Below are 24,163 nucleotides of genomic sequence, written 5' to 3'. Positions count from 1 at the left end.
GAAGTTGCACAAGAAGCTTTTAAAGCAGATTTAATAACTTGCATTACTACTAAAGCACTTAAATGAAATCAATTTAAAAATAGTTTATTGGTCAGTAAATTTAACAAAATATTTTTAGGGATTGGTACAACTTTTCTAGATAGATGAATTATATGATTTACTCTTGTAATAAAGCTATATTTTCAGCATCATTACTCCAGTCTTCAGTGTCACATGATCCTTCAGAAATCATTCTAATATAGTGATTTGGGGCTCAAGAAACATTTCTTATTCTTATCATCATCAATACTGCCAATATTGAAAGCATTTGTGCTGCTTAATATTTTTGTGAGAACCATGATCACGATTTATTATAATTTTTTTATGAATGTCAAGTAAAAAATAAATGCTGTTCTTTTGAGAAGAAAAATTAACATTGCAAAAGTCTTTACTGCCACTTTTAATCAATTTAACGATTTCTTGAATAAAAATGTTACCTTACAAAAAAAACAAAAAAAAATCTTACTGACCCCACATTTTTATGTGAATTGAACCAAAGACAACAGCTCAACATGACGCTGAAGCAATGACAATGACAGCGGACTGTAAAGGCACCACACTAAACAAACAACTCAATGAATTCTATTTGTCAATCTATTTATTGCTCTTATTTATTACTTTTGGTAATCAGAGTAAAGAAAATGAAGCGAGTGGAAGTCTTGTTGCACCTGGTAAAAAGACACTGAGGTTTAAGTAAAACAGCAGGAATGATAACCAAAAGAAGAAAATACCCAGCAGGTTTGTGCTGATGTCCGTTTATTAGAGACTGTTGGTCCACTGACCTGTATGGCCTGTCTGCCCTGCTGTGCGTCTGCGAGCAGCTGGATTGTCAGCGCTCTGGAGTCCTGCAGTGCTTCCTGAAGGTAGGTGAAACTGTGACCTGCGTGTCTGCCCAAGCTGCACTCCCGACAGATCGGCACAGAGCAGCTGTCGCAGAAAAAACGCAGCACCTGTGAACGGAAACAATACAAACTGTGTGAAATTAACGGATTTGCAGCACAATTTATTGAGTGTTCGACTGCAGTACATTGCATGAGAATGAATTTCTTCGAAGACTCAAGCAATGAAAATGACGACAATAATCCTTTTACTGTGTTTTAGGCAGGAGATTGACTGGATACAAACATCCTGACATCTATGCATCTTGTTTTAAGATCACTTTTTAGAAAATCTTTCATTTAAATATTACACAAACTCTATAAGCTGTACGTTGATGAAAACGTAACGCGATGCACTTACTGCCATTCTAATGACAAAACACTTATGTCCAAAATTCTCAGAAATTCACTGATCGAAAACCTCATAACTTCATTTCAGCTTGATTTTGGTAAAATATCTCACCATATATAAAGCCACAATATCAACTTTGATTATGCAGTGTCTAATTAAAAAAAAAATGTTTTTTCCATTTACTGAAAAATAACATTTTTAGAGATGCAAGGTATCTGCCTAACAGCAACAACATTTAAATATTTTTCCATATTATAATACTAGTTTTAAGGATGCTGGAATTTTTCTAATTACTAAAATGGGCATTAAAAAAATAAAAAATAAATCTACTTGCTCGGAAGACTTCATTTGAATCCAAAACGGTCAGCAATGGATTCCGCAGGCAAGACTGACATGCAGTGTGATCCAAATTGTAAATGTGTTCCTCTAGGTTTTATATTACAAATAAAATAAATGTAAAAGTGAATTCAACAAGTGTGAAAAGTAAGCAGGCAGATTGTGAGATGTCATCAGTGTATGTGAAAGCAAAGGCCATGCTTACACTGAAACCACTCTATAATATATAGCTCATAAACAGTTACATTGGTCAACTGCCAAGACTATAAATGTTTACATGTAATAGGGAGATGTGTTTATCACATATATGGTTATAAAAGCACACTCAAAGCAGCACATTTAACTCAAAAAAAAAAAAAAAAAAAAAAATTATTTTAATAAACTTACGTTCATTACCATGCATTAAATGTATTTTATATCTACTTAGGGATGAGTCACAATCGTCCAACAACCAACTAGTCAATAACTGGTAACTAATTTACCTAGAGTTCTTTTTAGATAAAAAAAATAAATAAAATTATATATAAAATTAGCCTGTTGATATGCTGTGCTTTAGCTGTTTGCACTGTGTTTTGTCAAGGTTTTGCCAGACAGCTAGTCAATAAATAGGTTTCATATAAAATATGTAGAGAATCTCACAAAATGCTACTTCCATTCATGCATAGTTACAATAACCAAGACTACTTTAATTCTGCCACAAACTTAACATTTTATTTCAACAGAAAGAATGCCATGACACGCAACAAAGAATCTGAAGTCTCAAATAACTTGACAAAGTAAAAGATCTCCCCCAAAACAGGAACTCAGCCCTGCTTTGGGTTTCCTGTGCTCCGACAGCCTGCTGATGGATTGCTTGAAGTCTATTGTTCTGTCAATCCTCTGATCCATTTGGGAGTCACTTCATTGTTGTTTTAAGATATTTGACACATCAAATAAGACTTTCAATCAAAAGACGAACCTTCTAATTAACTTTAGGAAAATAAATGAATAAAAATAAATACTCAAATCCAAAAAAATAAAAAAATAAATGTGTAATATAGGCCTAGGGTATGTTTAAGATAATGCATTGAATAATATATTCAGGATAATTTTCCTGAGATTAAGAACTAAAAGCCAAAACCATGTAATTGACCTGAACTCCATCTCACCCAAACAAATTCTTCACCTTCCTGAGAGTCAAGCTCAGTGTCAGGTACAGTATTCCTTTTCAAACCCCACTAGACCGCCTTCCTGCAACCCAATGACTTTACCAAAGACCAGATCAAACGCTAATTATATCTCACTTGGCTATACGGCTGCAGCAGCTGCATGTAAATCTAGAGTCATGATTTCACTCGAGTTACCTGCTCGTAAAAAGCGGGTCCCCTCTCTGTGGACCAGATGCTACAACTGCGCACATAGGGCACATGGAAGCACTTTTTGGGAAGCAGCTTTTCGGAGTGACTGGAATTAGCAGGAAGCAACAGAGAGGTGGTGGGAGGAAACCTTCCACCCAGAATTCCCATGTTCCAATGTCTTTTCTCACAGGCACAATGTGTAGCATAACTATATTAGCAGCAGCTGATGGATCCAGTGACTTTGCATTAAGGCCCCAATATAGTCACAGGGAAGTTCTTTTTTTGTTTTCCTCTCTGCTGGAAGCAGCATTTATATGAATATATCAATATGTGATGCATCATGCATGCTTTCCTCTCAATGACAAAATACTCACAGCAGTGAGAAAACAGTTAAGAAAGCATCTGATCATAGTGGCACTCCAGGTAAGTCAAGAAAGACATGTCACATTTATTTATATAGAACAATATACTATTTTAAATCAATCAGGTTTATAGTATTAAACATGATATAGGAAAAAAAAAACATAATTCTACTACTATTTCTACTATAAAGCAGTGTTCATATTTTACTTGCGTCTGACCTCGACGGACTGAATAAAAAAAAAATTAACCTGAGAAGATTTCCATGTCAAAGAATGTGGAGCCGCAGAGCACACCTACAGTGCCCTCCACAATTATTGAACCCCCTGGTAAATATGATCAAAATTGGCTGCAAAAAATAAATCTGCATTGATTATCCTTGTGATCTTTCATTCAAAAAATGTGCAAAATTCTAACCTTTCATTGAAGTAAAAGAATTGAAAGTGGGGGGAAATCACATTATGAAATAAATGTTTTTCTCCAAAACACGTTGGCCACAATTATTGAAACCCTTTTATTAAATACTTTTTGCAATCTCCTTTTGCCAAGATGAGCTCTGAGTCTTCTCCTATAATGCCTGATGAGTTTGGAGAACACCTGACAAGAGATCAGAGATCATTCCTCCACACAGAATCTCTCCAGATCCTTCAGATTCCCAGATCCATGTTGGTGCTTCTCCTCTTCAGTTCACTCCACTCATCAGGTCAGGGGACTGGGACGGTCATGGCAGAAGCTTCATTTTGTGCTCCACAACAAATTTTTGTGTTGATTTTGATGTTTGTTTTGGATCGTTGTCCTGAAGGAAGATCCAACCACGGCCCATTATAAGATTTCTAGCAGAAAGCATCAGGTTTTGATTTTTTATCTGTTGATATTTGATAGAATCCACAATGCCATGTATCTGAACAAGAAGTCCAGGACCTCCAGCAGAAAAATATGCCCACAACATTAAAGATCCAATGGTATATTAAATTGTACACATGGGGTACTTTTTATCCTTGTGTTCACCAAACCCATCTAGTGTGTTTGCTGCCAAAAAGCTCTGTTTTAGTCTCATCTGACCACAGAACCCTGTGTTGTTTGAAGATCCAGTCGTGTCTGACAATTAAATTTGCTGGAATTTGTTTTTGGATGAGCGAGGAGTTTTTTTTTTAAAGCCTCCCAAACAACATGTGGGGATGTAGGGGTTGTTTGATAATTTTTTTTTTAGGCTTTCTGACCCCCAAGACTCAACTAATCTCTGCAATTCTCCATCTGTGATCCTTGAAGAGTCTTTGGCCACTCAAACTTTCATACTCGCCATGCATTAAGACAGTATAGACACACGTCCTTTTCCTGGCAGATTCATAACATCTTTAGTTGGTTATAACTTCTTAATTATTGCCCTGATGGTCAAAATTGGGATTTTCAATTCTTTAGCTACTGTCTTACAGCCACTTTCTAGTTTGTGATGCTCAACAATCTTTTGCTACGCATCAGAACTATATTCTGTGGTTTTACTCATTGTGATGGATGATTAAGGGGATTTGGCCTTTGTGTTTCCTCATATTTAAACTCCTGTGAAACACGAAGTCATAGCTGGACAGTTTCATGTTCCTAGTCACCCTGGTGTACTAAAAAAGGTAAATATTAATGGGAATATACTTCAGAGATATTTTACTCGTAAAAAATTCTAGGGGTTTCAATAATTGTGGCCAACGTGTTTTGGAGAAAAACATTTATTTCATAATGTGATTTCCCCCCACTTTCAATTCTTTTACTTCAATGAAAAGTTAGAATTTTGCACATTTTTTGAATGAAAGATCACAAGGATAATCGATGCAGATTTATTTTTTACAGCCAATTTTGATCATATTTACCAGGGGGTTCAATAATTGTGGAGGGCACTGTACCTATTACGCAATCGGCACGGACCAAATGGTAGTTTGAGAGTTTACTTTGGAAAGCAGTTTCGAACTCCAAAAATGCCTGATTTTGTTCAAAATAACTTCACACCAACTGTTAAGTCCAAAGTATAAAGTATAAACAGTTTTAATGGCGACCGCTTAGCGTGGCATGATACTTTTGTTGCCATATTTACTTATTTGCATCTTTAAAGGGAAATTGTTGTCCCCGGTGATATGGAAAACAGCATGAGGGAATGGGATTTTCAATGGCTATGTGGCTGGTGCATTTTTTCCTCTAGTGTTCTAAATCCACTGTAGAACACAGCTTCAAGGGCTTATTATTTTTATAAAACGGTTACTCCACAAAAATATAAATTTTTATATTTATTTTATTCATAAAATAAACACCGGCAGCAACAAAAAAATAACGTTGTAACATTTATTCCCCCACCAAGCAATGTAGTTCCAAAGAGGTTGCTAAGCAACATGCAGCAACAAAGAATCACAAACAGCAGTTGCGCAGTAGTAATAATGTAATGCGGTCACAGGTGTATGTTTGTTGAGTAATTTACAACGGCTTCGAACGCGGCTCAACCAATCAGAATCAAGGACCGGAAACTATCTGTGTTATAAATACAGATTAACAACTTTCCTGTTGGCGGCTTCTTTACGCTAAAACTGTCACTGTAAGGACTGGTATATGAATCTTTGACAAAGTACTCATGCTTCTTTTCCTGCCTATGCATTTACATCTATTATCTTCATCACACATTTTATCTTCCCCACCCCCATTGACTCTCTCTCAGGATTGGGGCCTCTTGTTGTGCCTGTGGCAACCACCAGTTTTCCTTTAAAACAGGTGTGGAAAGATAGAGTTTCCCTTCTCTGAGGTAAAAAAAAAGAGCAAGTTAATTCCTCAGAAAAAGAGAAGTGTCCTGCTGAATGTAGGCTCTGATGAAGCTCCAATTTTGGTGAGCTTCATAAATAATACATATATAATATATGAATTGTCTTTTTCTCCCTCAAAAACTACTGTTTTTGTTGAGGAACATAAAGAATCAGGATCCTCTGACATCGTAAATAAATCAAAGTTTGACAACAAGGTGGGGGGTAATCTCAACACAAAGATTATGTTGGATATTGGGTGGGCCTTCAAGTCAAAAAGTTTCACCACCAAATCTCCATTTTTGACATTCTAGTCATTAGATATGGCTTAGATCCCTCCTTAAATGTAATTTGTCTCCATTTTATTGCACACAAAGACAAAATAAAAAAATAAAAATCACAAGTCAGAATCTCTTATGTAATACAACAGTTGCAATGTTGCAAGACAAAGTATCTGCTGAATAGTGTTAATTTCGTTAAAAACCATGAGGAAAAATGTTCTTCAATTACCTTTTTTTTCTATGACTAAGATCGTAAGAGGAGAATGATGAGACTACACTAACGTCACTAAATAATAACTGTGACTATCAATATGCAATATCGTTGACAAAAAAGGACAAGCCTTAAAATGTAGTTAAAAAATTAAAACTTTACCAAAAACTCTTCGTTTTGCTGTATAGGCCTCAACTACAAGCTTTCCTTCATTCTTTTTCTGCCTGGTGTTTTACTTAATCTTTGCGATCTGGCAACTATGCGCTCATGCTCTCTCTACAGTGCGGAAGAGTCACTGATATTCTGAAAACAAAGACAAACAAGTGAGCTGGAGTTTAGCTTAATTGAAAGTGTCATTCAGTCAGTCTGCATGTTCGTGACTAAATCTGCAAACAAACCTTTAACCATTTTAAGGAGAAATAGATGCATATTTTGTAAAAATACATCTCAAAAAGAGTTGAAAATGACAGTTGTGATTATAATTTGAGCAAAATAATCTTGAGTATCAATTTAACCATTATGCAACAATGTTTTAATTGACTAAAACTAGGCTAAAATACTCAAGACATTTAGGCCTGGTTTCACAGACAGGGTTTAGACTAAGCCAGGATTAGACCTTAGTTTAATTAGGACATTTAAGTAGATTTTATAAACGTGCCTTAGGAAAAAAAACAACAAAAAAAAACATTACTGGTCTACTGGTCTACTGGTCAATTGTAATCATGATGCATGCATTAGAAACTACAAAAGTAAACAGTTGCAAAATGCATAAAGATCCCTATGAAGAAAATAAATGTATCTGAACAGATTCGCAATGCCTTGACCACATTGGAGCATGTGGGTTCACTTTAGCTTTATGGCATAACAGAGAACATGCCTGATCTGATTTTTTTTTTTTAAAGTGATGCCACGTTACTGCAGTATAATAAAAGACATTTATTGAGGTGTATCTTAATACTTTATGCATCACAAAATAAAAATACTATGTAGCAGATCATGGTCCAAGTATAATAATATTGGATTGTGAATCTTAGTGATTTACACCATCATGACCGAGCAACGTTCTTCGGTTGCAAAAAAAGTTTGCAAGAAACTAAATCCAACTTTCCTTTGTTCTTCACCATGACAAAGTCCAGCTGAGGAAGAGGGATTACCCATGACGGACCTGTTTGACAGAACAACTACCATCATATCAAAAGCAAAAAAAAAAAAAAAAGAAGCAGATGCATACGCTGTAAGAATGACAATATAACTTTCAAGATCAACAATTTTATAATAATGCATCTAAATATTCTTTGTTAAATTATATACACCAGCATTAAATCTAGAATGACAGGCAATGGTAGGTTTAAAGTCAAGGCTAAAGGGCAAAACTTTGTTTAAAGACCACAGAGGACCACTCTAATTCAAGCACTATGAAGTAACCGTCAGGCAAACTTAAACTGCCCTCTACTTTTTTCTGGGAAGTCACACATCCCCTTTGAGGTTCTCTCTTTTCCCAAAACACACATGGACAAAATTTTCTCTCTCTACACACACAGAACCACATGGCCCTCCACCCTTCCACCCGCTGTGGGAGGTGTCTGCCCATTTAAATGACCTTACTGGCTGCTCATGAGGGGCAAAAACAAAATCAGCTGGGCCTCTGGCACATTGGAATCCGGAGTGCGCGTGTGAAGTGTTTTAGTGAAGCGTGAATGAGTTTGTACAGACATGCCGTGCAGGTGGCTGAGGCTTGGTCTGGTTTTACTAAATGAAGAGTTGTATTTCCTTTGCACTTTTAGTTGCCCATAAGAGAGGCTGGCACACCAATATATACCATTAGCAGTGGCTGCGTCAACAGTCGAGCTAACACGTAACCTCACATATAAACTAAATAATGAAAGCACTGTATCAGGAATAGTGGTCATGCTATAATGGCACTGGAATTGGATTACATCAATAAGATTAGCATTAAGCATTAACCTGAAAATAACTTACTTGCTAGCAGCTGATCTCCAAAACAAAACTGATTTGAACAGTGGGTCTCATCTGTATAAAAACAAATCTGCATTCAAACGTAGTCTGTATAAAAGGCGTGTATTGTGTTTGAACTGCTTTTGAGGATGCTCAGGTTCATGATGCTGTCTGTTCCTGTCATGATTGTCAGCTCAATGACAACACTGTTAAGTCACACACATCCTGTTCCTTTCCAGCCGGTGCCGCTGCCAGATGGACCATGGCCATTTGACACTTCTACATCCACATGCAGCAGGTTTGCTATAACCTGAACTATTACAGCAAATAGCCTGAGGTCTCCTTTACTCACTCTGCCACTACAGATTCTGTGGTTTAGTTTCGGTCATCAGTGTTCAGCTGCTATGGAAATCCATTGAGTATTGTTACTGATAACGGTGTTAAGTTTACATCTGCTGCTTTTCTGGAAGGAATATTTGTCACCTGTACGGTTTCCATGGCTTACATACCACAGGTTACTGAATTCTTCCAGGTGTACCGTGCTCACACTCCTTGTTTTCAGGAGGGGGATAAAGGTAAGGAACACCTTGAATGTTCCTAAGGGACACAGAATGTTTACTGATCCACTCAAGGTTGCCAAAATACATACGTTATTAGTGATGGAAAGACATGGACTGCTTCTATCACAGTGCATTTCCATGCACAACTCCGGCTGAGAACACTGCTCACTACACACACACACATAAACGTGACGTCCGGAAGCTAGATGGTTAAAGTACCCCAGTAGTCATTAACTTTGTCAATAACTCATATTTGATCACCAAAATTACATTTAAATGTTTTTTTCCTGTGAATATTTTTTTCATGCCTTAAAATAGCTTGAATGTAACTCTTGCTTCATTTCATATATATGGGGATACATGGATATGCAAATGAGCGCCGCCTCCACTCACACCAGCTCAGAGATACACTTGGTCAACTTTACAGTAGTAAACGCTGCACAACGGCAAGTGGAAATACTGGTTTAATTCAGCCATATATGTTTGAACCAGAAACTGATTCAGAAGAGGAAGAGTGAATTATACAGGTTCGTATGTGTCAGAATGGTAATGCCTTTTATGTATTGCTTTCAACAACGTCGGACACATAACAGTAATTAATATGAGCCTTTTGCTTGTTGCTATTGTGTTGCTAATAATACACACACCATGTTCCCGTTCGCCATCTCAGAGTCAGACAGCTGCCTTCTAAAAATCATCAGAAACACATTGAACAACTCAGAAAGTCAGTGGAGAAAGGCATATAGTTCATTATAACATAATAATATACATACACTGTAAATGCAAACATGGTATTTAATTAAAAATAGTAAATTGACCTTAATCAGTTTTTATCAACCTGCTATTAACACTCGCTTTTAGTAAGTTACTTGTACTTTGAGGTTGAAGAATCTTACCAGCTCAGTCTACTTGAGCTGGATTCATTTAGAAAAAGTAAGTTTATGACCTGTGGGCATGCGCAGATCAGTCCTCTCTATGCTAGACGCCAATATATGGCCACACCAAGACCCGCCCTTCAATAGCTACTATTGGCCAGGCATCCATGCTTACACAAGGCAACGTAACCTGATTTGTACAGGTCCTATCCCCCTAAGAAATGGGGGAGAGAAAAGGCCACAGGTTGGACCCAAACCTGGGCAGCTGCAACAAGGACCCATTCAAGGAAATTGGTTTCTTTAATTTAAGTGAACTTGAAAAATGAGTGAGCAGAACTAAAAGTGTTAAGTTGTAGGTATTTAGTCATTCTAAGTGGGGTTAAATTTATATCAAGCAATCCACACAAAATGAAAAAATTAAGTTAACACTAAGCATGGCTATTAAGTTAAATGAACATAAAAAAAAAAACGTGTTAGTGGTCCTACTTGGTTTAGTACTAGTACTAGTGGTTTAGTACTGCACACTTAAAATAAACAAGCTTTTCTAACTCACTAATCTTAAGATTACTTTGCTTAATTTTCTTTGAGGCAATGAGTTTGCATACTTTTTTTTAAGTAAGGTCAACTAATTACATTTCACAGTGTAATCCAACCCCTGTATTGCTAAATGTGCCTGATTTTTCATATTTTCATAACCTGGGATCTCTTGAGACTCCCCTGCTTCACAGCATAGTAATGATGATATGCTGGTTACAAGGTAGTTTGTGACGTAAGAAACTTCAGCAATTTCAAACAGCGTTTTTGAGACTGTCTTTGGTTCACTGCTGTTTTAAGGTGAAAACACTCAGCAATGGTGTTGACTTATGAATGTGCCGTGTATCAGCTGCTTTGATGCGATTATCGGATTAACGTGTGTGTATGGCTCCACAGCCTCCCGGGAGTCTGACCTTGCATAGTGTACGAGTGTATGTCACTAAGATCTGATGTGCTGTTCTGGATCTGATGTGTGGATGTGTTTGCATTGGTGATGTAACTTCTTTTAAAAAAAAGGGAAAAATATTGTTCATGAGTAAATTGCATTGTTGACTACTATTGTGAAACAGTAAATATGAACTGTTAAAGTGTTGTATAATGACAACGTGTGGAGAATTAAAGTGATCTGTGAATAAGATGGATTAAGTTCACTACTCCGGTCTCGTGTGCTTCATTGCTTAACATTCTCCTATGTGTACAAATATGAAAAAGTGAATGAGACCCAATGAGCCATCTTCAATTGCTGTGCTGCCACAGGTAAATGGAAAACATAATATAGGCCAATAAATTCACAAATCAACTCAAAGTACAGGTTTTCTATTGACATCATTGCCCTTAATTCTACACACTTCCTAAATATTTATTTAAAAAAAAAAAAATTATTTTACAGCAGTAAGCATTAATAAGCAGTAATTTAAGTTTTATTGAGGCAAAAGTCATAGTTAATAGTGAGAATTGGACCCGAATCTAAAGTGTATGTATATAAATATACACAATTGTATTTGTTCTCCCTGTGGCAGTATGCAGAGCATACAATGAATCAAAGTTGAAGTTAGTCCTGTATCCACAAATAATAAAAAGACCTCTAGACCCATCACTATCTCAAAACATAGTCGGCATACCATAAAAGCTTCTTTGATGAGCTGCCAGAGGTTTCTTATTGAAAATTATGAAAGTGCTTCCATGTGGCATTGCTGCTATGTATTCTATGGAAATGGGGAGAAGAAACTCCATCTGGATTGCCGTCTAACCCCTCAAAGCTCACGCCGGCACACACAAATCCAAGCAGACCTACTTTCCACATACGCAAGTAGAAATGTCAGAGGTGAAGGGTGAACAGCTGTAATGATGATGTCAGACTTGGAAAGGCCCTTGAATTGCTTGCGTTTGAATGCATCACTGTCCAGTGCCACGCGCTACTGTATTTCAGGATGGCATTTCCAGCGTCTCCATGAATGAAGCAATAAATTCAACGAGCTCACATACAGGCCAATACCATCTCAGGCTCATAAAATTAATCTGCTACCCAATGGATGGACTGGCCATGACACCAAAAGGTCTGTTTGTTGTCTCAATATGACAAATGGCCTGCTACATAACTCTTAATAAAAAATCTTGCTGTTTGAGCCTTGAAATAAAACAGCTGAAGTCTAGACGGAGAAGTGGGTCGTCTGGTAAAATTTGCTGCGGACTGTTTTGACTGGTGGAATTACTAAAAGTTTCCACTGTGGGTCCTACTGAGTGCACTCCCTTTCTCCATCCTGACTGGCTACATCTGTCTTTCTTCCTCTAACAGCATTAAATGTTCAGACATATGTTGCTCTTTCACTGCATCCTGCTTTACAGCTCTGGGCAGAGCCTCTGGCCAGACACTTTTAAAATGCTTTCATGAAGGGCTTGGGGGAGGATGGAACGTAGCAAGCCATGTTAAAACCATGTGTGAAGCTCTTTCTCTTAAAGATGCTCTTTATAAAACTGTACGGACTAGAAACGCAAGAGTGTTTTTGACTACAAATGGGAAAATATACAGAGGAAGTCTTCTAGATAGCTAGATGTTGTATCAGTGAGGGATCTACTGCATAACTGACACACATTCCTCTTAAGTGTTGCCTCAGTAGTGGGAAAACCCACTCTGCAAACTCCTCTTAACCCCAGAAAGACTCTTGCATATGGCTTGCGTCTTGGTTCCCGAGAGTCCAGTTCGTTTTAGGAGTGGACCACCAGATTCTATAGCAAAGCACTGAGAGGAGTTCAAATGAAAATGGTTAAAAAAACGATAATTTCACAAGGTAATGGAGTTCCTGAGACAGGAATTAAACACAACGTGTTCTAGATCAGTGCAATAAAACATTGATGGGTTACATATGGGCCTTTCTGTATCACAGTTTAATTTGGTCATTTTTACAGTTGAGAGAGTCAGTCGTAATTTGTGTAAAACCTGATAAATTGGCAATTTTTCCATTGCCTTTGTTACTAGTTAAAAATAAAAATATTACCACCACCAATGATAAAAACAATTGTGCTCCTTAAACCATGATACATTTCCTTTATGAATAGAATAGATTTTTTTTTAATATTGAAATAGAAGACTTTAGTTTAATCTTTCACTTTACAGAAACTTTACTGTCACTTTCGATTCATTTAATGCATCCTTGCTGAAAAAAGTATTCATTTAAATTCTTTAACTTTTGAACAGTAGAGTATAGCATATCAAAAAAGAAAAAGTTTGAAGAGTGTTGCTCAGCTAAGAGACAAGTTAGTTTTACACAGCCAGACTTTTAATTCTAATATTTTCTCATTGATCAACTTTCAGCACAGGCCAAAAGCAAGAATGATCACATATTATGTAAACACGAAAGATGTCCAGCCAATCAACTCATCCTTAGCTCCAGTGACTCAGTGTTGGGAACTAAACTAAAGGGAAAGGAATCTGCATTCATGTCACAAAAATGATGGATAGTTCACATAAGAGGAGCAGGGAAGGGGTTGGTCTCTATGGTACTTCATTGACCCAACTAATCCCACATAGAATCCATTTTGGCTATTTGGGATGACCCCTAGCCTAGAGCCTTAAGCAAAAGAAGACAACAAGCTTTCCCATGCTTACACTAACCAAGAGCAGGCAGTCAACATATAGCACAAACTAAGTACTATTCTGAACATCCTATGATTTAAAGCCTAAATTTTCACCCTGACACTACAAAAATGTCAATGAGGGAAGTCAAAACGAAAAGTATCAGTACTTCAGCACCAAGCTGATGGAAAAATAAATAAAAGATCAGTACCCAACTGACAAGCGGCTTCTTTTGAATGCTTTCACAACGGCTGGATCTATTGGTGACATCCAAACTACGACTTCGGAACGTTCTTCAAAACCCCCCCCACTTACATTAATTTACATGAACAACAATTTGGGACAAATATTTGCTCATACTGACTTCATCGTAGGCTGGCAGATTATGTATAGTGCTTTTTTCAGTAATAAGTTTGTTTGTTTTTGTGGCACGAATAAAAATATATGAAAAATAACACAGATCATCCTCTCTCTTTCCATTTACACTGTTTTTTCCCCCACCTAAACAACTAAAATTAAACTCACTGACCGCACTATGTTCATTCTGGAAGTGAACTTTTGCCTGTTTACTAGTAATTTGATTTTAGACGACCGCCTTGAATGAGATCCTGTGTTCATCACCTAGAAGATATCCGAGGCTACTTTTTTTTTATGGATGTCAATGAGGAGAAGCTTCAATACACTGAATTCTGTACACTGACTTTGAAGAAACAAATTATCACAGAAATGACAGTCTGTCCAGATCTTCAATGCGTTTATCATTAAACATTTACTTTGGAGTGAGCTATATTCAGAAATTACATTGAAATAAATGTTTTATAAGAGAAGTCACAAGAATTTGTTTTTATTACAATTTTATTTTACATGGTAATTTACACCGCAAATAACAATTGACTGTTGTAAACCTGAAAGTCTTTCAATGATTCTGTTTGAGATTTAATAATAATAATATTTAAAAATCCAAGCAGCAATTTTGATAACCTGGTTTATTTCTGATATTTTTGTTCTGGCTAGTTGAAGTTCTGTATGGCCGGTATCTTAATTTAGTGGCAAAATTGGCTGGTGAGTGAAAAAGTTTTATCTTAAAAAGAACTGTAACGGACATTTAATTATTGGGTCATAATTTTCATGGAAAATGATCAGAATGAAATTTAAATATGTTCTTACAATCAACATATTTTGTTCATTTTCGCTACTTAAAACATTTTTATCTGACTGAGATGAATGGGACATGCTGACAGCTTTCTCCAGATATATTAGACCTTGTTAAAAGGATAGTTCACCCAAAAATGAAAATGCTGTCATCATTTACTCACCATGATGTTGTTTGAAACCTGTATGAGTTTTATTGTTCTGTTGAACACAATAGAATATATTTTGAAGAATGTTGGTAACAAAATGGTTTCTTTTCATACTATGAAAGTCAGTGGGGTCCAGCAGCTGTTTGGTTACCAACATTATTCAAAATATCTTTTGCGTTCAACAGAATAAAGAAACTCATACAGGTTTAAAACAACATCATGGTGTGTAAATGATGACGGAATTCTCATTTAGTCATTTATGCCTTGAGTGAATGTAAATGGGTGAGACAAAAAAAAAGACATTAAATGTAGCCTATTGCATCTGGGGCATTAGGCTTGCAGTGTAAATGCATCCTAATAGACCAGTACTTTACGCAACAAAAGGAGTCGATAGTGCAAACTGGACAGTGCATGAATAATGCAAAGGCAATTACTTTCAAACAAAGAGATGGACACCATTAGTCCTTCCATTAATTAAAGAGGTGAACATGATGATTTTAGATCGGGTTTCAGCATATTCAGCATATGAGCGCAAAATGTTTCACATCTGCAGACTTACGATTCAAAAATATTAAAAAGCCTTCCTATTTCATTGTGTAAATAGGTCTAAGTAAAAGAGCAGATGTCATGATGGCTGAAGGCGCTTTTAAATGTAAACTCTAAATCGCTTCAGGAGGAGGATGGGCCTGGGTGTTACCCACCAGCCCAGTGCGCTTACACACACTACTGTTTGACCTTTGACCAGGAGGATTTCTTCACCATAAAACACACGCATGCACGCACGCGCACGCACGCACGCACACACACACACACACACAGGAATGTAAAAAGCATCTAATGGCCAGGTCGGTTCACTCTAACCAGACAGAGATGTAGACAATGATTAAGAATCCCACCGGTCTCCCAGGTGGCTTCTGGGAACTGATGTCATAGCATTCCATAGACAGCCTCAGAAGCAGAGCTTCCAGTTTCCCCCCTACTGAGGTTTAACTCCACTCTCTATAGAAATCATACTAAACATACACACACTGCTCTATAATCCTCTTCCATTAACAGCACATATGCATCTATGAACTTCATAGTATGAAGCCAACAACATGCCACATAAATCTATAGCTTCTATCTCAATTTTGCAACAAAATTTATCCTAAAATAAATTATTGCTGGAAAATATGGCCTTGGCCACCGAGATCACTTCATGCTCAGTAGGCTACGGATACAACTAGGGCTGGGCGATATGGCTGAAAACTGTATCACGATAAAAGTGTTTCATATCGGTCGATATCGATAATTATTGAATTTTTTTATAACATATTTAAAATAAGGACCAGTCCAGGAGACAAATATATTACATTTAAAGATTTTTTATTTTAAACTTAACCTACCTCTGATTATAATCCCATCAGTTAAAAAGGCAGAAATGTCAACACGACCATGGAAAACTCAAAAGTCTAAAATCACAATGAACACTTAACAATTATCTCTTAACATTAAGGTGCAAAATTAAAGAATACGTAAGAAATGCTTTATAAAGGGGTGGGCGATATGGCAAAAATATAATATTACGATTTCTTTCTATAAATTATATAAATCTATTTCTTTCTATTTTCTATAAATTATACATTGATACTTATTAAAGCTATTAATAAAGTTATTAGTCAAGAGCAGTGAGTGATTTTCTCTTTACATTTTGTTGTTTTATTAACATTAAAGGGATAGTTCTCCTAAAAATTCTAATTTTCATAATTTACTCTCTCACGTTGTTTTAAACTCGAATAAGTTTCTTTCTTCTGTTGAAAATAAAAGTTATTTGGAAGAATGTGGGTAACCAAACAGTTGATGTACCCCAGTGACTTCCATAGTATATTTTTCCTCCTATGGAAGTCAATGGGGACCAGCTACTGTTTGGATACCCACATTCTTCAAAATATTAATATTAGAAAATATTAGAAGGCAATTAATACAGGTTTGGAACAACATTAGAGTACGTAAATAATGAGATAATTTTTATTTTTGGGTGAACTATCCCTTTAAGGACAAGCGGCAGCGTGTTTACTATTACTACTGTCTCTTTAAGAGCTGCGCGCGACGCGTCTATTATACACGCATTTGACAAGCAGATTTTCTCTCAATTTTCTCAAGTTTGCTTTCACTTTAGACATATCCGACTAGTTTATGTAAACCTTGTGTGTATAACAGTATTAGCAAAATAAGACTCGAAAGATAACTTAGTATTCAGGCGCTGGTAGACAGGCTTTTAGTGCATGTGAGCTTCACATGTATGCGCTGAGAAACTAGCTAGAACAGCGCATAAGCACGCGAATAACAGAAAAACTGACGACGGTCTTGCATAATCTGCAGACATTGGTCTGACTACGGTCAGACTTTAAGTCAGGCGAGCTGACTTTTTCTGTTTTATCTAGTTACTAGAGAGTGAGTGCCTTTGTTCATGCAATCAAACTTGCTTTGCTGGTTTCTTCCAACGAAAAAAATAAATAAATAATTATCGAACGTTTTATCGAACGCATTTTTTATTGATATTGATTACGTGTCTATCGCGATACATATCGTTATCGTTTTATCGCCCAGCCCTAGATACAACACTGAATTATGTCATGTTATTAGTCATGAGTTAGGCACTAAATCACAGTTAATTTGATCATAATGTCAGAGGAACATGAATAAGCTATGCTGTTTACAGCTCAGCGAAACCAGAGTCCTGCTGTGTGGACGCGGATATGGAGGCTGATGGACGGTGTGGTGTGTTTCTGGCTGGTCCAGTGCAGTGCAGTGCATTGTGGACTATATGTGAGGAAAGCAGGATGAATGCTCAATACACAGCTGATGCCACCGGCATACAGACATTAACATACTATAAAACTCCCAGCACATGGAGAAAATACATGTGATGAATTTATGTATGCTTATTTTGCAGACAAACAAACAAAAGAAATAAAAGAAAGTTGAAAAATAATCTATGACATACGAAATACATTCAATGAGAAACATGGCATATTGAATATTAATAATACTTATTTTGTTAATGTTGTCATTTCTCTTTAACTGAAAACAAGGAACTCCCGCACACGATCAGTACTTGCAAATGAGTATCAATTTTTATTAGCAAAGTTTCGGTCTCACGACCTTCATCAGGCATATCAAAAATGCTGGCAGTGGCTAGCAACTTTAAAAAAAATAGAAAAAACGCTGGCGGGGACAGAGTTAATTCGATTTTTTTTTTAAAAACACATTCATATGTGTACACAGATATTAATTTGAGACCAATTAGATCAGAAATGAACATTGCATTAATAAATATAACATGTACTAATCATATAAATTAACAATTCATAATGATAATTTTTATTATTGTAATCTTATCATAATTCTTTTTTTTTTATAAAAAGCTGCATTAATCATATAACGTGTTAATCATTTAAATTGACCATTTAAATTCATCCTAATTATGTTTTTATTATTGAAATCTTATGATGATTAGTTTTTTTTTTAAATGCTGAAATTATATTATCTAAAAATCTAAACTTAAATTTACATTCTACATTTCTGTATACTGGAAAAATCTTTCAGTGGTAAAAAAAAACTGAATTCAGCATGAAACCATACATACATATACACACATAAGATTATATATAAAAAGTTGAATTATACATGTATGCTAAATTATTACTACATGATACATGCCTTCATTGAAAATGCCTGTATTACCTAACAAAACACCTGTGAAAAATGTTTTCAAATTCAAATAAGTATGTTTCTCATTGAATTATTGTTGACAACACTAGGACTCTACTAGCTACACTCTTGGTTCTCTGTCTAGGCCAATGTGAAGTCCAGTGCAAAGGCCACAGGTAAAAACAGTGAGAATTGATATGCCTGTGTCCTGTGACGTTCGTGCAGCACTGGGCAACTACACTGCTCAAACAGAGACCATGTCCCATATTAAAAAAATCTGGAGGAAAAAAAAACTATGAAACAGCAGTGAGAGCTCTCACATCAATCTAGAAAACATATGGACGCCTGAAGCTATAATATACGCAGCTGCTCTGCATATTGCTTTGGAATCCATACCACTGGTAAGAAATATAAAGTGCTGCGATTTCTAGAAAGCATTATGACAGAGTGATCAAAGTCTGAAAGACTAACTTCCAACATGAAAAGGGCCTGTTATTTAAAACCTTCAAACAGATGCATGGTCAGGAATTCTTGAAATGACAAGGACCTTTTAAAAACAGATATGAACCCTTTGAACTGATACATAAATGGAGATGATCAGTGTTTGAAGTGATATTCACACGTGTATACTTCAATACCGTTAAGACTCGTGGTTTGCAAAAATAAAGTTAATCATAAGTAACTTATGATACAACAGCTTATCACTATCAAGTCAGAAATACACGTATGCTTAACACCCAACCACCCTATATATATATATTTGAAACCATTTAGATCAGAAATAACTGCATAAATAAATGTAAAAGCATAAATTAATCAGTAACACTTTAAAATAAGATCTCATCTATAACATTAATGTATTAACATGAACTAACAATGAGCAATGCATTTGTTACAGCATTTATTAAACTCAGTTAACATTAATAAAAATATAGCTGATCATTGTTTGTTCATATCAGTTCACAGTGCATTACCTAATGTTAACAAATATTTTTGTTTTGTTTTTAAATATGTACAAATTAAACCTTATTGTAAAGAGTCACCAATTAATCATTGATATTAATAATTTGAAATCATTTAAATTCATATTGATTGTTTTTATTATTGTTATTTATTATCTACATATTTTAAAAAGCAGAAATTATACAAAAATAAATATATATTTGTAAAAAATCTAAATTTAAATGTTTCCAGTATGCAGAAATGAATTGAATTTAAGCTTTAAAACATTGTATATATATATATATATATATATATATATATATATACACAATTTTAATTCAATTCAATTCTTCATACTAGTAACACATTTTTAGTGGTAAAAAGATAAATTGGCTGACCTCTCTATTTTCAATAACAAAAAATCAATAACAATTTTAGCAATAAGCTCCACAAAACATGTAACCTCCAAATACATTTTAGATGACATAACGCCCAGATTAGTGGTCAACCAATATGAGTTTTTTTTTTGTTTTTTTTTACGGTTCACTTTAAATTATTCAATATGATCCCCTAAATCTTGAATAAATCATTGACCGCAAAATTGTGCATCAATGACAACATTTTAGTATATCTAACTGTTAATATTAAAAGAACCAATAGCCTATTGCAGATGATTTTATCCACGTATGCAGTGAATGTGTGGAAACATCAGTGATGGTTATTGGTCCAACCCTTGTGAAGTTCGAACCTACAACCGTCCAGTGAGCAGCTCAGATCTTTAACCACAAGACAAAATAATCGGAACGTGCAGGGAATTGTAGATCAAACTCACCGCGTTTTCATGTTGCTGGCAGAACTCCACCCTCTCCTGGAACACATTCAGCATGGAGAAGCTGTTATGGAAGGACTGGGAGATGTTGACTGGGGTGTTGGAGTTGATGGTGCGGTTGACCAGGTGTAAGCTCTCCATCAGCCCCTCGATGAAGTGGTCTTTGGTGAGTCGGACCCTCTGGTGGGCCCGCACGCAGTTATCGCACAGGTACTCCTGGCAGTCCAGGCAGTGAGAGGTAGCGGGGTTCCCCTCATCACACGAGCTGCACTGAGGGTCCGAGAGGTGCTGGGGTCTCAGAAGACCACCATGATGGACCACCGATGAAGACCGCCCGTTCTTGCCCTGTTCCTCAGCAGAGACCACCACATCCAGAAGGTTGCTGAACAGAAAGTTGGAGGAGGGCAGCGCGTCCACGCCTGATTCCGACAAAGACACTTTTTGGTCGCATGTGGGGCATCTGAGCTTCAGAGGGTCACCGGGGCTCCGGTGGCCCTCCAGGCATTGCCTGCAGAAGGCGTGCAGACAGGGCAGGACGTGCAGTCTCCTGGTGGATGAGGTAGATGAGGAGTTGGAGGTCTGTGAGGAAGAGGAGGAGGTAGATGAATTGGAGGAGATCGGAGCAGAGCAGCCGCACAGCTCCTTGCACAGCGGACATGTTTGCAGGTCGGAGTCTGGGAAAGACGCCATTTGTGCAGAGGACCACAGAATAACTTCACACATAAAGACGCGTTAAGACACACGAAGGCTGCCGAAATGGTTCCCTGATCAATTCAAAGCAAGTAATGCAGATCATAGAGTGTACATGCCGCACTGTGAGCTACATTCAACGACACTTGATATATACATTCCCGTTTGATACATTTAGATTGAATTGGGCGCTCTGGTTTTGTTGCCGCTCGCGGAACAAACTCTATACGCAACTTCTCGAGAGCACTTTAACCATTTGGAAAGCAAGTGTCATTCTGAGGCCTTATAATCCCTCGTTGTGGGGCATTAACATTGTTGCGAAACATGAAATCCGCTGCGAGGTCCCTGCTCCGATCCTCCCCCACCGCCGCATGACGAGGGGCCAAACGCGCTCGATACACTGTCAGTTTTTCTCTTTCGAAACGCAAATATGTCCGTTTTCCATGAACGCGCTTTAGTCTACCATCAGCGCGTCATTATTCTCGATTCGCGCTTGCGCGAACCGCAATTAAATAATTCAAAGTATGTCCCATGTAGCTCGTTAGCACGGAGCGCCCCTCAAAATCCTGTTACTGTGATGAGGCTGAAGGTGAAAAAGCCCCTTTAACTTCTCCAAGTCCGCTAACAGGAACAGTTTGGCGAGGGGAATAAAGTAACCATTCAACCTTTGGTTTCCTCTCGTTCCCGAGGTTTCAAATGCAAATGCCCATATTCGTCTCGCGTTTGCAGCGCAAAACAAACGCTCTCTCCCTGCGTGTCGCTTCAATCCGCATTCATTTTCTTTGGGAATGACGCTCGCGCGTACGACAATTCTACAGCGCGTGACCATCAAGAGAACGCGTCCGTACTAAAAAAGCCCAGCCACTTCCGCCTGAGAACACTTTAGAGGGGCGGGGTTTGTGTTGCGAGGGGGCGGGGTTAGGCATGGCATAAAATAGTAGCCTACATATTCAGTGACCAAAAAAATAGTGTTTTTTTTTTTTTTTAAAGGGGAGCAGAATGCCTGGTGCTCAAAGAGACTAATTATAATATCTTATTTAGGATTTATCCTGTAGTGTTTTGTTTTGTGTGTTGTTGTTTTTATAGAAGATATTTCGTTTTTCTACATAGATCCTTGCGTCTTTTGCTCTAGTTTTATGTAGCCTATCTGCGCATGCGGAAAAACGCAGACCCTCTTTCAGTTCATTTATTTGTATTACGTGTTTTAAGAAATAACAGAAAAACTAAAGCTTATGTTTCTCTGTGTCAAATATCTATTGTATTCTATTGCAGCCATGTTTGTCATCCACATACTATGTTCCTGCATGTGTCTTGCTCATGCCTTTAAAAATGTGAATGGGTTCCTTTGCTAAATGTAACTGTTTGATGGTAATTTCAGCTAGTTGTCAAAACAACATTTTCATTTTAATTTAGGTAAATTTGATATAGGCTTCTAAAATAACTAAAACTGATATAAAAATCAATACAATCTTTACATAAAAAGGCAACTACTAAAAATGAAAATAGAGTAAACTCAACAAAATTACTAAAAATAGTGAACGTTTATTTCATTTTAATATTTTCCATATTTCGATTGTTTTTTAGCAACATCACTGGCATATATTTTATTATTATTATTATATTATCTTCTCTTTTTGTTTAAATAAAACAATGATTCATGATTTTTCAGCTAATTATGGCGATGACATGGAGCGTAATGATATTTAAAAGGAACACAGTTCTGTTTCGGTGTCGATGAAGGGCTGATTGAGCATTATTGATGGGGCCGTGGGGTTACATAGGACAAAAAGGTTGGTAAACACGTTCTAGGACATGAAGATCCCTTTGTTCTCTCGTTATTTCTCATTAAATCTCCCAGCAACAATCTCTCAACAGTACATGCTAATTTCCCACCCACACCTGAACCTATGAAATCAATCTCAACCTTTTTGTAATCGATGCTATACGCCTCCTGAGGGCCCCTCCTGTAATAGATAGCTACCACATGTAGGACTGGCTTTTGTGTGCATTTATGGGCACTTAGGACGGGGTGCTGGGGTGGCTCTTGTGACAAGGGAGGAAGCTTCTCGGTGGGGCTTAGGCTCCAGATGCAGGCTGCCCAATAAAGCAGTGGGATGCCAGGCTGAAAGACAGGGCTTTCGGAGGGACCTTTTGACCCCATTATTATGGCTGGGATTAGGGGTAGTGGAGGCTGCCCACACTCAGCTGCAGCGCTCTGGCCATCCCAAGGACATTCCATTGATCTGCATGAGGAAAACGGGGGGTTGGGTGAGGGCAGAGGCTCAGCAAATCCAAGCAAAGCAAGGAAAGGGTCATGTCACATGGTGGAAATGACCACAGGCAATGTGGCCTGGGGTTATGTGTACGTGCGAGGGTGGGTATGTGTAATGAAGCGCTGATTCCTTCTCAAGACCAGGAAATAGCTAGTCCTATTAACCCTTTGACGCTGATTTCTAAATTATTAACATTATTAAAACTTTTCTGTTGTACACAATCTACTACATGCCTTCTTTTTTTCTGAATTAGTGACTGTTAAAAAAATAAATAAACGATCAATAAGTCATGGCAACTTGGTGTTTTTACATTACTTTAACTCATCAAAATAATTAAAGCAATTTAAATTGAAATGACTTGTACAACCAAGTTGATTATACATACAAATTTAAGGCAGGAACTAAACTTTTAAAGTTTTTAGATGGATTTTTTTTTTTTACAGTGTTCTTTTTGCAAGTAAAAGGCCTTTTAGTATAATTCTAAAGACTGCAGAGCTTTGATCATTAAAGCATTTAAATGTAATCTTGCTAAGACACATTATTGGGAGATAAAGAGTGACAAATTATATTTATATGCATTTTGTGTAAATAGTCTGCAATACTATTATAAAGAGCCCACTGATTTACATTACAAGCTTTCAGAATTTCTTACTTCATACTTTTTTGCTCAAATAGCAGAAACGGCATCAAAATGCATATTTTTACTCCATTTGGGAGTTTTTTTTTTGTTCCATATCCTCCTATATTGGCCATAAAAGCCTGATGTATCACTATGAATGTTGAATGTAGCAGCTCATAATATATGTACAGTATATATATATATATATATACTGCTATATATACTGTTTAACTTGCAGCTGCTTTACAGCAGA

At 36.8% G+C, this 24,163-nt stretch overlaps 1 protein-coding gene across 1 annotated transcript in view; it reads right to left on the bottom strand.

The window, feature by feature from the left end:
- Positions 1-21,892, bottom strand: part of trim71 (tripartite motif containing 71, E3 ubiquitin protein ligase) — a 35,806-nt gene extending 13,914 nt beyond the window's left edge. Inside the window, exons 1-2 of the mRNA XM_082150293.1 lie at positions 20,332-21,892; positions 822-989 (exon numbers count right to left, since the gene is read on the bottom strand). Coding sequence (XP_082006419.1) covers positions 822-989; positions 20,332-21,051 — 888 coding nt within the window. The 5' untranslated portion in view covers positions 21,052-21,892. The remainder of the gene's footprint in view (positions 1-821; positions 990-20,331) is intronic.
- Between the last annotated feature and the right edge of the window lie 2,271 nt (positions 21,893-24,163).

The sequence above is a fragment of the Leuciscus leuciscus genome (genome assembly GCF_965113295.1).
Source record: "Leuciscus leuciscus genome assembly, chromosome: 20".
In the NCBI taxonomy this organism is placed as follows: Eukaryota; Metazoa; Chordata; class Actinopteri; order Cypriniformes; family Leuciscidae; genus Leuciscus; species Leuciscus leuciscus.
The sequence above is the reverse complement of the archived record's forward strand: the minus strand, read 5'-3'. Positions and strand labels throughout refer to the sequence as shown.